At 39.4% G+C, this 16398-nt stretch overlaps 1 protein-coding gene across 1 annotated transcript in view; it reads right to left on the bottom strand.

Moving 5' to 3' along the window:
• The window catches only part of LIN52 (lin-52 DREAM MuvB core complex component), a 46105-nt gene that overhangs the window by 27658 nt on the left and 2049 nt on the right, over positions 1–16398 (bottom strand). The window contains exon 5 of the mRNA XM_061463573.1: positions 16037–16120. Within this exon, the coding sequence (XP_061319557.1) occupies positions 16037–16120 (84 nt within the window). The remainder of the gene's footprint in view (positions 1–16036; positions 16121–16398) is intronic.

Below are 16398 nucleotides of genomic sequence, written 5' to 3'. Positions count from 1 at the left end.
CACCTCAGGCTGGGTCTCATTTACAGGCTCCATTTACCTACAGGGGCCATTCAGGATGCTCTGGAAGAGTTGGAGAGAAGTGCTCTCCTTAAAGTCTAGTCATCTCAAAAGATCTTCCCCTAGGCCTAAAACCAGACAGACTACACTTAGAGAGTAACATACAAGTAAGAGCAATAAAACACTGTTTTCAACATTTAAATCCATAAAGTGGCTGGCACATATTAGTATGATCTATTTTAACTTGTCCTGAATTTACTAAGATACTTTGACTTCAGATTGGGAAGAACAGAGTCATCTAAAAACAGAAATTAAACAAAAATGAGACTTAGTACCAAAAATGTTAGGTTCACTTCCATCCCCTTCCTACATATTACTGTCCTACTGTCTAACCTTGTACACGTGTTCCATGGTCTTGTGATCAATCTAGTATTAAACCCCCTACCCTCAGGAAGCCTATACTTTTATCTCTCAGTATTATGCAATTGGTAAGTTATCTGGTGAATATATACTTCCAAGGACCCTCAACTAGGTCGAAGAAAATGTTTTCGAAGGTCTCCCCTTTCCTATCTCTTTTTGAAACTTGCCCTCTGGGTCACTCAGCTTCGTGAATAAATCCATTCTCTCCTCACAGCTTCCTCAAGCAGTAGCAACATGAATTTCATTTTTCCTCTGTCCAAGCCAGCACGGAGACAGAGGAGACCTGTTGTTTTCACTCTATAGACTCAGAAAAGACAAGCATTACAAGTAGCAAAGTAAGCCACAGGAGCTCTCAGTCCAATACAACAATATCATACCACATACAATTCATACATGAGAAGCCTTTTTATAGCCATTAAAGTTAGATTTATTTAATGAAGACAAACTCTATTGAAATGAATTAAAAAATCCAGAGGAACAATAATGAAATCAGTCTGAAGAAATCTGTAAGAGGAAATAAAGGCAAAGCAAAATTTTCAAAGAGATAAAGTTTTACATCACTAGACTAACAGATATAGGTGGGGGGAAATGTAAGCTTTCATGCACTCAAGTTATTAGCTCTTTAATTAAAACTCTTATGTTATTCTATTGTCAAATTTAACAAGCTCCTGAAGAAATATTACAGAAAAATGTAGAAATAGGCATACTTTCAATAGATAAAGCTATAGAAGCTTCATGTTCAGGGAATACACTTAAGTGCTGCTGGAGAGGCTTGGGAAAAAACCTCCCTTAAATACTTCTCTGTAACTGTGCAGAACAGTGAGTAACTCTTCACACAAAGTCCACTGTTAGGGGCAAGACACTACAAGAGTATTGGTGTGACTATGGCAATTCTCATGGTCCTGTGTTAAAAGTTGTTTCTTGAATTGATAATAATGATAATAATTGATAACAATGTTCTATGCCATTACTGGCAGAAAACATTAATTTAATCCAATGAGTTCCACCTGCTAATTCCAACACAGCACTTGAAATCCAAACAAACCTAACAAAACACACAAAAAAACCCCTCAAAACCGATCAGGCAAAAAAAACCCAAACCACACCCCCCCTTTCAAAAGGCAATCCTGGAAGACAGGAGTACAGTTCCCCATTCCAGCTATTTTTATTTCAAGCCCACTGCTATATTCATATATATCTATATATGTGTATGTGTCCATTGCATATGTATACACATACATATATGTATATACATACACACATTTCTAAAGGAGAAAATGTTCAGGGGAAAGCAAAAAGTAATAAATCGTCACTCTTTTTTTTATATAGCTTGGCCACTTCTCTGTCCTAAACCTCCAGAAGTTCATGGCCATAAATTCCAGTCCTGTTGGGACACACAGTCCTGTGCAATGAACGACACAGAGGAAATCCACACCATGACCAGAGAGGAACAAGAACACACAGCCATACTCATTAGAAACACATCAAGGCAGTAAACTACATGAGTAAACCGAGGGTCATAGAGTCCTCAGCTTCTTTTCCCTCCCCCCATAAAATGTATATTTCTGCAGGAGATATATGGGAACTAGTTATGAAAGTCAAGCAATTAAAAAGCATTTCTGAGGTATTCATGGGACTGTACCAGCCACAAGTGCCTGACAGCTCTACGTGTGTGCAAGTCCCTGGAGAGCCATCACACTTCAATTACTATCACTAACATTAGTCATTATCAGCCTGGCTTCATTCCCTGGGGAAGGCAGCTTGTGATGACAATATCCAGCCTCTGCTTGTAAAACAATTCATTAGGCAAAGTGGAACAGCTGGGGCAGCCACATGGAGGTCTGCAGAGTGGCCACCCCACCAGGACCTCCAGCCCCCCTTTTCCTTTCCAAGAGGAGCAGCCACCGCCCCCATGACAGCTGTAAAAGCCTCTGGGGACACCTCAGGTTTAATCAGTGCTCCTTATTCTCAAGGGAAGTATTTGATTGCAAACTTAAACTAATGGCACTCAGAAGGTTACAACAATCATCGGATAAGAGGCTTTAGGGCATTTTTATCTTGTTCTAATGCTCACAAGTTAATGAGGCAATAAGACAAGATACTATCAGACTAAGTAGAGCAACATTATACAGAGGGGATGTTCAGAGCTGCATTTACTGGAGATGCAAAAGGTAAGGTGGTAAGTTCATTATGGATCTTACAGGAGATTTAGACTTCATGCTCAGAACAACCGAAACTACTCTATAAAGTAACAAAATGCTAGATTTTTCACACAGCATTGTATCACCTGATCCAAAATAAGGAAAACTGTAAGGGAATATAGCAGTAGTGCACCAACATATGTTTAGTCTACTTGACAAATATACTGTATTTCCCTTCTCAAAGCGCAAATGCAAAACAGTGAGACTGATCCTTCTGTAATGAGTAACTCCACTGTCTCTGAGCTAGCAGGGCAAATGTGCCACCAAAGAGGTGAATAATCCCTGGTTATCAGTATGGATACATACTAATAATTTTTAACCTTTATGCCCCTTGGAAATAGAAATATTTTTACATTTAATGTCTGTAAATGACTGAAAATAGCCTTGCTTTTCTTAGTTACTTTGCTTGGGTCCCAGGCTGAAGAGCACTGGATATTAGGATCTGTTTCATCACCACATTCTCATTTTACATCTACTGATGACATACACAATATTCGAAAGATACCTTCCTGTGGCATATATAGCAGCAAGCATGGGACAACAACAAACAGTACACAGGATAAAAGACCTAAAGACACAGGACTTACATGCTGCTTTTTTAGATCTCCGATTTTTCCAATATCTTGCAAAAGAAAGTTAACATGAACTCTACCTTACAGCTGGGGAAATAGGGAGGAACATGTGAAAAGGCAAATAAACTGACAGAGCAGAACAGTGGTAGTGCCAGAAACTGAACCAAGGTCCCCAAAGTCACACTAGTGTGATTTTCACCAGGATCAGCTGCTGCTCTGCAAATAGGTCCAGCTGCCCATGCTGTGGAAGAAAATTTTCATTACTCCTGCCAGAAGCAAAAATATACATGAAAAGGTTTCAGACAGGAACAATCTTTCTGGTATTTGTAAATACAAAGAGAACATTCTATTATCAGAGAAGAAGTAGAAAACTTTTAACTATATAAAGATACAGACAGCAAATGAATTTTAAATACTAAATACAGACCAGTTGCACAGGTTTGAGAGTCCCTGCCGGAGTCTCCCGAGATTTCTTTGGCACTTTTGTGTTTTTAAATCGTAATGGAAAAATGCACGTAACCTTATGCTTGATCAAACTTTTCCCTATCCTCAATTCCTCCACTGACAGTAGTCTACAAGTTATCCTGTCAGAATAAGAGTAGCAAAAAATAGGCTTCTGACAGTATAATGTAAGAACATTTTGTTTGTAGTCATGTTTCTTTCTGTGCCAAGCATGCAGCAGATAGAAATGCTTTAATGTGACAGCCCATTCCTTTACTTTTGTGGCTAAAAGCTCTTCAGTCAAGCCCCATTGAACCCCTGCTTGTCTAGACAGATGATGGTGTTTTCACTGTTTATTTCAGCCGAGACACAAGAACCTCTGTGTATGTTTAGGACCATTCTCTTCCTCTGCTTAAAGAATGGCATTGAATGGACTGTACCTCCCTACACAGAAAAACAGGCTCGCCATCTCAAGTTGCATAACATCATAATCAGCTCTGTGAATGGAATTACCTGGAAGTCCACTCCTCATCCCCAGAAAGAATGAAAGCAATCACTGTGACACTAGAATCCTTAGGTTCCTTGCTCCTAATCAGGCTGCTCACATGGAGGCAGACCATAGAGTTGCACTTGAGATCTCCTCACAGCTCAGAGACTGAACCAACTGTTCGGTGCTGTGTTCAGCTGAGATTGTGGAATGTAGGCTTTGCATGAATTTACTTCTGGAAAGGATCTTAGATTGCAGAATCAACCAACCACTGGATGATCTGGGTTACAAGGGCTCAGGAGGTCTCCTGTGCAAAGCAGGGTCAATTATGGGGTCAGATCATGTCACTGAAGGCTTTATTCAGTTGTATCTGGAAAACCTCCAAGAACAGAGACTGCACAAACCACCCTGGTGGTTGCACATGTTCCACTACTTGACTGACCAATGCTAACACTTCAGATGTTCTCACAAAGTACAAATTACTGCTTTGAGTAGCACACCAAAGATCCTGCAAAAGCCAATGGTGATGTATCAGATGAATGATTTCAGAGTCTTCAAAGCAGTTTGGTCAGTCTTCAGATTAATCAGATCTCTTCTTCTTCTTCCCCACTGACACTGAAAAGGCTCTTGACCACAGGAAGTACCTAGATCACCTTTCACTCTATCAACACAAACTCAACAGCTCTGTCCAGAAAGGATCAAACTATTTCAGCATTTCTTTCTACAACTGAACAAACTCTAGGAGCCAAAGGGGACTTTAAGAAAAGACATTTTTAGAAAGAAATACCAGGGTATAACACAAACGTTCTGTGGGGTTGTTTTTGTTTGTTTGAGTTTGGTTTTGCTTTAATAAAGCAAGTGATATGTCCTGTTTGAAGTACTTTTCAGAGGCGACCTTTGTTTTAACAAAATCAGATCCACAAATTAGGTATGGAGATGTAGATAAGGAGAGGAAGAAGATGAGAGAAAAGGAAAAAAAAATGGACATTTTGATAAAGATCAAGTAAAAGCATCTTTTAGTAACTCAGCTTTTATTTAGGATATTGCTGTTGGATTGAGCATCACTCATTAAGATCAACAGCAGTTTTAAGAGCACAGTTATCTGCCACCTATTGGGCCACTTAGCACATGTTCCTTATACATAAATTTGGAAACTCAGCTACCAGAGCTAGACGGACACTAACACTTGCAAAGCTCCCCTTTGTATTTCCAGCATCAGTAATAACCAATGCAACGGTAGGTGCCATCTTAGCATTTCTAACACTCCTACATCTATGCACATTTAAAAGCTACCACACAGTCACAGAGTTTACATTGTTTATGATCTCCCATCTGTAAAGGGTGTCCAGCAGACTTACAAAAATTCAATAAGCTGCATATGGAGGTCTCAATGGATACCTGACATAATGGAAATTTGGGGGTTTACAGTAACTTTGAATATTTAAAAATTATTCTGTGAGAAAATAATTGCATTCTTACTGTGACCAAAAAAAAAAAAAAAAAAAAAAAAATCAGTAAGTCACAGACAAAAAATAACCTAACCCAAACTATATAAACTAACAAAAGGAGATTCCACATACACAGATATCAATGACAGGTACCAAACAGAAAATAAGAGCAAACAGAAATTGTAGACTGTTGAACTTCTGACACATTTAGGAGAGCTTTAGGGATTTTTTTTCTCTTTTCTCAAACTCCATCAGTATACACCACCTTCTGCAGCAAGCACAGTCATCAATGCCTGGAGACTAAGATGCTGTATTAGTACTTGCCATCAAAATCCACAACCACGCTTTCCCCCTGGAGTAGGGGAGGGGGAAAAAGGCAAAGATGCAGAAATTTCTTGAAGCTTAGAGAAATATTTATTCTACTTCACCAGCAGCCAGAGAACACCCCAAGGATCCATGCAGTATTTCTTCCATATCTGACAGTTACCTAGATACTATGTTTGTTTTATGGTAAGAATGTACAATTTATGCATATGGGTAGCATCACATTTGATACCATCAGTAGACTGCATCTCCTGGATTTTCTATTTAAGAAAAGTCTGCAACTGCTTTCATTTTTTTTTTTCCCCTGCACATAGAGGGCAACTCAACCACATACCCACTTATTTCATAAAAACAATAGCAGCCAACGCCCCGACTCAATTTCCACCCTCACCACCACAACCTAATCTCCTGGCAAGTTAATGCAAATCAAAGCGAACACTCCGCTGACACTGGTAGCAAAACGTGTTCCTCTCCCAAGAGAGACCTGTAAAACAGGACAGTCACTGACAGCAGTACAATTACTGACACAGATACAGACTTTATGGACATGTTTATCTCTCCTGTAAATCCACACTCTCTCTCCACTCCGATTCATGAGTCATAAAGAAATTGCAGATAATGAAAAAGTTGGAGAAATTTACAGCGTGTCGGAAACCTCAGACAGCCAGAAGAAATTAAAGAGCTGACTGAGGATAAATCACACAGGTACAATTAAAACTTCCTATACCTTCTTCACTTCCAAACTGGGGCACAGCCAATGGAGAGGATGAAAAGTTGAGGTCATGACTCCACTGACTGTAATAATTTCTTAACTACCTACATGTCAAAATTAGCCAATTCACAGATCACACATGAATGGCAATTTCAAGTTGGCATTCTGACGTCTCGCTCTTCAACAGGAGCTGCCCTGGAAGCATCCTGCCTATAAATAAAGCACCCAGTAAGCAGTAGAAGGAAAGGCAACTTCCTTGTCCCTCTGCAGATGCAGAGTATCTCTTACCATAGCACTATGCATTAAAATGAAGAAGCAGAGCTACAGAGTGGGAGGAGGGTATAACGAGAATTGGGAAAAAGGCCAAGGTTTCACATGGAAATCATAGCAGCTCCAACATCACGGTGACAGGGCCATATAAACACTTTAATGGACAATGTAAACGTTCTTCTCACCTTTCTGAAGCAATCAAATAAGGTTCAAGAATTACTATGAATATAAACTGAAAACAGCCTCCGTATTTTTCCCTTGTAAGGGAAACAAAACCCAGCATTTCAACTCATTGTGTAGTTCTCAAAAAATTCTGTGATCATCTCCTAATCCACAAATGAACCATACAAAATGTGAAACATTTTCTGGGAGAAGTCTACTAACTCTGCAAAGTAACTCCTTAAGCTGTGTATTACAGAAATCCAGTGTCCAAAGAGCATAATTTTGTTGTCCAGCTATAAAACTCTGCCTTCAAGCTTTGAAGCACATGAAGTATATTATTTCACATAAAGTCCCTGCCAAACACAGTACTAAATAACAAAATAAGGGAGAAATATGCTTTCAGGCAAAACTGAAACACGAAGATTCATTCAGCAAGACAGGGAATGTAGAAAACAACCAAGAATAAAACAGTCACTGCAAAGAAAATCCTAAGCAGAGCAGAAATAACTAAAGTATATGTACCTCAACTACTTCCTCCTATGCAGGACAGCTCACCTTGCAAGAGTAAACAGACTGTGTACTTTAAGTTTAGGGACATAATGGCACACATTGTTCTCTTCAGTCCAACATATTTAAAACAATGTAGGCAATTCTGACATGTGTTTTCTTCCTTCTTGTTTCACATGTATACAGACATACTGGTACTACAAGCACTATAGCTCTGCAGGTGCCAGCTTTTAACAAGCGAGCATCTTCGTTACTCTTGTCAGCTGTCAAGATGCTAAGCATGCTGCTGTATCTTTCTAATAACTGGCACTGAGGTTCCTGCTGTGGGATCTAGATTTGGATCCACACCATGTGATCCTCTTTCACTTTATTTCTGTCTTCTTTCTCCAAAAGTCTGTTCTCCTCTCCAGCTCCACCACAACACTCTAGGGAAGCTATTTCTCCAAGGAAGTATGGAAAGAGTTCATGTTCAGGAAAGAGTGCTCTACACAGAGATTCCAAAACCTCATTTTGGCTAACAAGAAACCATAAGAATCCAGCTCATTTTTTCATGCAATTTCCCAGACTGCAGAGAGTCAACATGCAGCTTTTACTAAAATGGACCACCAAGAGATTTCAGAAGATGCCATGAGACAGGCACTCTGGTGATACACTGAATATTAAAACACTCTTTACTTACACATACCTGTTGATACGTTCACTTCCTACAATGTAAGAATCTGAAACATTTTCTTACAAACAAGTATACATACAGACAGGAAAAGGCACTAGGCAACTCTACTGCAGGAACTGGGGGTATGTTCACAAGTGCTTCTGAGCTTAAAAAGCCTCTATGTCAATTGACTCAGGACTAAAGAGGAAGTGGTTATGGTCAGGAAATACTTTTTCTGATCAATTACATCACTGATGTAAGCCTGTTTGGGTATGAAGACCAGGTGTTTTGCAAGGAGCCTAAAGGCTGCATGTTGGTACTACATGTAAACACTTTTGGAAAAGATAATCCATTACAGAAAAGGAAAGAGATGCTTCAGTAAGAGACTGTATTATCTTCCCTCCTTTCCTTACCTTGATTCTAATTCAATAACTTACACAACGTTCAAGTTTTAGAATTAAATGTCATGCCCTTCTTTTTATTTTTGTTTTTTTTTTTTTAATGAGAAAATGAACATGGGCCGGCAGTGTGCGCTTGCAGCCCAGAAAGCCAACCGTATCCTGGGCTGCATCAAAAGGAGCGTGACAAGCAGGTCGAAGGAGGTGATCCTGCCCCTTTACTCTGCTCTCGTGAGACCTCACCTGGAGTATTGTGTGCAGTTCTGGTGTCCTCAACATAAAAAGGACATGGAACTGTTGGAACAAGTCCAGAGGAGGGCCACGAGGATGATCAGGGGACTGGAGCACCTCCCATATGAAGACAGGTTGAGAAAGCTGGGGCTGTTCAGCCTGGAGAAGAGAAGGCTGCATGGAGACCTCATAGCAGCCTTCCAGTATCTGAAGGGGGCCTATAGGGATGGTGGGGAGGGACACTTCATTAGGGACTGTAGTGATAGGACAAGGGGTAACGGGTTAAAACTTAAACAGGGGAAGTTTAGGTTGGATATAAGGAGGAAATTCTTTCCTGTTAGGGTGGTGAGGCACTGGAATGGGTTGCCCAGGGAGGTTGTGAATGCTCCATCCCTGGCAGTGTTCAAGACCAGGTTGGACGAGGCCTTGGGTAATATGGTTTAGTGTGTGGTGTCCCTGCCCATGGCAGGGGGGTTGGAACTAGATGAACTTAAGGTCCTTTCCAACCCTAACTATTCTATGATTCTATGATTCTATAATACAAGTTCAGTTCACCAAAGATGAAGTCTTTGATTTAAACATATCCTACCCACCACCACCATCAGCAAAAAAGGAAGAAGAAAAGCAAAACTAAAAAAACCTCCACACTCAATGAGTGAATTCACATTCAACCATGTAAGAAAGAGCTATGCCAGCTTTGAAATTATCCGTGTCAAGAGTAGCCTGAAAGGATCACAGGCAGAACTAAGCATACATGTTTTAAAATATGCTACAGTTAAATCCTGATGAAGAAAAAAGATGGAACTGCTCTACCCATCCAAACCTACACAAAAAGCTGAACTTGTAGGCAGGAGATCACGATAGACAGCATTTATCTGAGAGAAATGAAAAACTGAAGACAACCAATCTAATAAAGAATGGTGATCTGTAAATAGCTTGGAGTTCAGAAGGACTCCTTTATGATTTTCCAGAAATTTCAGAGGCTTTACAGGACTACAATTCACAACCAAGGTCAGCTTAACTTGGGAGCAAGGTAGCTAGCTGTTCCTCAACCATGTGCCCATCCATCTCTTGCTGTCTCCAGAAGGGTTTCTCCATTACACGGGCACCTCATTGATTTCTGGTAGCAGTCGCTCAACAACCATGCAGTCTATCCTACTACTAAAACAAAAAATAAACAAAACAACCCCACTGTCACACAAAAGATCCTTCCAACCAACTACCCTGACATGCTGATGGCAAATGCCTACAGTAGAGTATAACAGCAGTGAAGCACGCAGCTGTACCTGCCTAGAAATCTCTTCCAGCTTTCTGCATCTGCAAGATTTCCAAGCCACTGGTGACTTCTCTGTGGTCAGACACCCTTGATAGATTTATCTTCCAATCATTTGTCTTGTTTATTGAGTGAGATAAACTTCGTGCCCACAACCTCCAGTGGCAATGAGTTCTGACTTTAATGCACAGCCCAAGTATCTCCTCATGTCTGTCCTGACACACTATTTTATTTTCTCTGGCTCTCATACTATGAGAAACAGTGAAGAGACATCATCTCCTATTCACACATTCTCTGCATTAATCAGTTTTACAGATCTTTTTCACATACTGCACTATCTGTCTCCTTCCAGGCTAAAAACTCCTAGTCACTTACTAATTCTTCATATTAAGAAAAACTATCACTGACTGACTAAACCCTGGCTGACTTTTCCTTTGTCAGCCTGTGACGCTACAAGATGGCTGACTTTTTGCTGTTCACCTGACATCTCCCAGGTCATCCAGGTCTAATTCTTGGGCCCTTGATGGATAGCATCAAATAACTCTTCCACAGTATCCTCGGTATTTAATTTGCTTGAAAGTATATGGAAAATAAATCAGTGCTACACAGAAAATAAAAGCAAAGTTGCTAGAGCACAGCAAAAGCCAGGGCACACAAAACCATGGGGGACTATAAACAGGGAGACTTGGTTGAGCATGTTCAGTAACTGTCTCATTTGCACTTGAAAGAGCATGAAGATTTGACATTGGATTGTCACACTTAAAGTCCTAATTTTACACAAAGAAAACCACAAAACAGCCTAACCTCAAATAAAAAAGCAATCTAACATATGCGAGCAGACTAGCAAAAATCACTGTCACGGAAATTATAAATGGTACTCCCATCTGTGGGATCAGTTAGCCCTTTCTAATATTTAAGGCACAAAAGCACCATTACCTCCACAAATATATTAGGCCTTAAAAAGTCATAAACTTTACAGGAATCCTTGCACCAGCAACATCACTGAAGCTATACTGTGACAGCATAGCAACCAGATAATCTCTCTGGCATCAGTGACATTTTATAAATATGGCTGTGACACCACATACGCACTTTAGGTCTTCTGAACCAGTATAGCGGGTGTTATCTGAAAGATATCAGAGATTCACAGAGAAGCATTATCAAGGCTTTCAGAAAGTCCCTGGACAACCACACTCCAGTGACATGGCACTTTTCCTGTTTCTCCATCCTGCCCATTTACTTTTACACATAGCATTATCCCAAAGTTTGGGGAAAACACATTTTTAAATTTTATTTTGTTAAGAAAAATGTGTACTTTTCTCTGTGCATGCTCAGATACACCTCTCTATACATCTATTCAAAAGGATGACAGGGCAGACCTTTAAAAATAACTGAATCAATGATAATAAAAATCTCTTTAGCACCTAGTTAGGTTTGCTTAAAAGCAGTGTGTGCACTTCCAGAGCTGCTAGCTCATGAAACCAAAACTCTGAAAATCTTCTAAAGTCAGCTTTGACTCACTTGTTCTGAAAGCTGTAATGGGCGATTACAGTGGAAAAACAGAGCTAAGCTGCAGTTACTAACGCAAACCAAATGATACTAGATGCTTTATGGTCTACAAACACTGAGTCAGGATCTGTGACTGGGGTCCCAGGTAAGAACTACCTCCTTCTTGCTTGCCCCATCAGCTGGGGTTTCCTCATTCTGCAGTGCTCACTACTCTACTCCAAGCAAAGCTGGAGGGACAGAGAGGAGAACAAAAGCCCATAAAAAGGCAACGTGCCTATAACCTTCTCCTGCCCCCTGATTTCTGCCAAAAGCAGAGATGAGACCCACTAACTGGCTGCAGCTCACATGCAGCAGTAATACTATTCCTCCCAAAGTCACCCTTACTACATGAACAATTAAAAGTAGGTGTGTTCACTGAGCTCAGTTCCTCCTCCCACCCTTACAATAACCACATTAACAGGGATGGCAAAATGCACGCAAAGCAGGATTTATAATACTAAAAATAGTTTCCATGTAGTCTAATCAATAACTTTTTAACAGCAGGCAAACAGAAGCTATAATGAGAGAACAGATGCAAAAAGAGAAAAGCAGTAACAAGCTAGAAGACGAGATAGAATTTTACATGGCTTAAAAAAAGAGGCAAGGAAACACAAGCTGAGACCTCAGGAGAGGTACTGAGATCTTTTTTATTTTGGGGTTTTGGTTTTTTTTTTAAGATTTTATTATTAGTGATACCAAGTCCTGAGTCTGGAACCTGGAGAACTCCAGAACCACCTTGTAGCAAAGAATAAATACACAAACCAGAGACCTAAGGATAGCCTATCCTTTAAGAGGAGAGTAAAGGAATTAAAACCATTGGTTTACACTACAAAAACCCCTGCTTCGTTCAAGGAAGGCTGACCTTCAGATGAGTTCTGTGCTACAGAAGGGAAGAATATTCTGCCAGGCAAAGACATGGGTGAGCAAAAATCCACCTACTGGCATGCTAGGAGGAGAGCTGAAGAAGAGATTCCCCATGATCACCCTGGAGATCCTTTCTAATCCACAAGGAAGATATTCAATTTAAGTAATCAGCAAATTAATGGTGCAAAGCCTGCATCGTAGAAAAGGCAGATGAAATTACAGCTCATGAAAGGTAAAACATCAAAAATAAGCAACTTACGTTGCCTGCGTTGGAACTAAATGTATTAAGTACTACTGAAGGTAGAAGATACATAGCTGGACCGATCAACAGTTACCTTATTCAGAAAGCAATTGAACCTCCTGACAAGTGAGAAACAGCATTATCAAAAATAGCATTTACCACTTCAATTGTCAAAGGGCTCCTTTGACATTATCACCCCCCACACTCAAGAGACTTTCGTGTTACCCAATAAGGCTACTGCAGTCTAAACAGATAACCCGCTATACCAAATAGGAATCATAGCAGAAGGTAAGAAGCCCAACTCCTCAGATGCCCATATAAAATACCAGAGGAAGGTTTGCTGGAATTATTCCAGCTGAATGACATTCACTGTATCTCAGACCTCTAAATGTAAAAGTCACCTCTGACATTTCTAGTCATCTGTTTCTTGAAGTTACTGTTACAAGCCAAGCAGGGCAAGCGTATTCAGTTTCATCTGATAAAGAAGAACTTTCACAGAACTCTGCACTAATTAAGATATAACCATTTAAGTCACATGAGAATATGCAGCTTAAAATGCAGACTGGTGAAACAGCAGCAACTGTAAAATTGGCTACTTTTTAAGAAGTGGAGGCCAACTGTAAATCAATGCAGGCATCAAACAAGCAGGAAAGAACATGTAAGTTATGCATAAACAATTTAATTTGACTAAGAGAAGTCATGGGGCATTCAAAATAGGAAAGAGAGAGTTACAGAAGTAAAGGTAACCCTATGAGGAAATGGAAGTTAGCTGTAAAGAAGAGAGATGTACGAGAAGCAAGAAACCAAAAAAAAAAAAAAAAAAAATGCAAATCCATGGCCAAAAAGTCTGGGACAGCAGAAAATATATATGAGTGTGGAATCCAGATAATAGTACTCAACCATTCATAGACAAAAGTGAAGATGGATAAAACATTCAATACATTTGTTCGAAATTTGTCAAGAATATTTATATAGATAGACATTTATATAGGCAAAATAAGACAGTTCATAAGAATTTAAGAAACAAGGCATTTAATTCAGTAATTATTTATTTATCAAACTATACCATGGTAAATCAATTGCTCAGATTTCAGTTTTATCATTGCAGTAGTACCTTGATGAATAAACTTTTCAAAAGATACCAAATCCTACCAGTCACTTTGCCTGATGAATTCTAATGCAAAATTAACATGAAGTGTGCTGTAAACTGGTTCAATAACAGACCTCACAGCATAATTACAAAGTCACTCAATAGCTACATTTGTCATGGAGTGCTGCAGGAATCACACTGGTCCTGTACAGCATTTTACCAATAACTTGGATGAAAATAGAAGCCTTTGAAATATAAAGGATGTGGGAGAGGACAGCTGGAAGGAAAAGTAAGTTTCTAAAACAGTGAAGCAGAACTGTTTCTCACACTCGATACAGGTAAAAAGTTTAAAGATACTGTAAAAAAATAAACAAAAAAAAACCCAACCAACCAAACAAAAAAGACATTGCACATTGAGAACAGGAAACGTCACAAAACCCAATCTTGATAAGAAGAACTTCAAATCATGACTGAAACAGTAGTTCTATTAATAAATAAATAAATAAAAAAAGCCTCATCCTGCCATCTAGAGGAGACTGGTCAGTAGTGAGTTTAATCCTGGTTTTGATAGCCAGGACTTTCAATAAACAGTCAAGTTAAATTTCTACTATTAAATTTCAATACACAAAGATATAATCAAATCCAATATCTCTGGACCAAAAGCACAAGTCCCTTAACTTTATTAAAAAGGTATTCTGGATTTTATTTCTTGTTTTCTTAATTATCTAAGTCTGTAAGAGAAAGAACTTAAAGACAGTACTAAGAAAAATAGTCCTGAGAAGCTCTGTTCAAACTTTGCATCTAATTTTCTGTGACATTTTTAAGATAAATATATGACACACAAAGCATTCAATGTATTAGAACATAAAGGAAAATAGACTTCAGTAACAAGAAGTAACATGGAGAGGTTCCACAAAGCTTGAAAATCCAAGATTTCAGTTACTATAGACTAGGGGTTATAACTGCCAGACCTAAAGATATTTCATTGTTCACTCTTGTCTTCTTTCTGTATTTATTTGTTCTCAGCAAAAATAAATGGAAATGCATGCAACAAATATTGCTAATGAAACAACTGTGTCAGCCTTAATGTAACTCAGGCTCTGCTTCCACTCCATTTAGCAGAACATTTAGCTGACACTTAAGCCAATAGCTTAACTGAGAAAAGAAGCCATCATCCAACCTCTGTATTTGACTCAGTTTTATATTGGTACAGTTTAACATCTACCCCATTAAATGCTTTACACAGTTGTAACATGTTAGCACTGAAAGCAAAACAAACTTGCAGAGAGTATGATAAAATAGGCTTAACGACCTGTGCATAAGGAAACATTAGGATATCCTAGGTTTACAGTGAGGAAGATTCTAAATGTCTGTTACTGCTTTTTTGTTACCCACTGGAAGGGGTAACCTCTAAGTTTTAAAACTTTTGGTGCTTTGTGTAGCCCAAGAGTAACTGCAAATAAGGTCTACACTAGAGCAAAATTAAGCAGAAAATGATTAAACATGTCAGTATGTACGGGTTGGATTTAAAAGAAATGCAGTACTCTTGACATCCTCAAAGCTGAATCAAACTGTTAACACTGGAATCCTAAACGTGATGGTGAAAGCAGCTTCTTTGTGAGAAAAAAAGATGAAAATTGTCAGCTTGTAAGAGGGATGAAGGTCAACTTTAGTACTCAACACCTCACAGTACAACTCGCGGCGGGGGGGGGGGGGGGGGGGTGAGGAAAAAGAGGAAAAAAAACCCCACATAAATCAGCTACAGAAGCAGAAAAACGTATGAACATTGAGTGACAGGATAATTCTATACACAAGTGGAAGCTACGCTGTGCATGAAGTTTGACAGAAGCACTGCCACAAGTATTCCAAGAAATAGCTTTAGTATCTGAGTGGGAAATTAAGCAAAGTGATCTGATTTATCTCAGGCAACATTAAGTCAGGATCAGAAGTTTATGTGCCACTAGACAACACCAGATTGACATGTGACCACTTGTTATCTCTGCATGGTTTCCCCCATGCAAGTAGGTGTAAGCTGGAGATGCAAGCTCATGCTCTCATCCTGTTTTGGAAGGTCACTGTGACAGTCAGACACTTGCCGAATCTGTCAACACACTTTTACAGCAACAGATATACCCTGACCGCATGCTTTCGTGGGAAGACTTGCAATGCAGTCAGTCACATCTGTGTACAGCACTTACATTCATCCAGTCCCAGCTGATAAGCCAGGTTCTGCAGGCCACGTACTTTTTCCATCAGGTTAGCGGTAGTGAGGCTCCCCAACTCTAGAAGAGAGAAAAGTGGGAATTTTAACACTGTCTGTAGCTATCTAATAATAGTTTACCTACTTAATACTTCAAAGAGCACTTTCAAGTCATACTTCTGACAAGATATATTTCCAGTGAACAGAGCACGTTCTAAATTCAGATTGATGGCACACCTGATATTAACATACTGAGAAAAGACCAGCTTTTTTCTGTTGAAAAAGACAGCCACTGATCTGTTTCATACTGTAATCTGCTACAACTGCAATGAGCTAACTTGCCGCATATTTTGGAAGTTC

This window comes from Pezoporus flaviventris, unplaced genomic scaffold, assembly GCF_033815535.1.
Source record: "Pezoporus flaviventris isolate CSIRO_AGI_PZ_B2104156 unplaced genomic scaffold, CSIRO_AGI_Pfla_v1 ptg000036l, whole genome shotgun sequence".
Lineage (NCBI taxonomy): Eukaryota > Metazoa > Chordata > Aves > Psittaciformes > Psittacidae > Pezoporus > Pezoporus flaviventris.
This window is presented reverse-complemented; position numbering and strand designations above follow the sequence as displayed.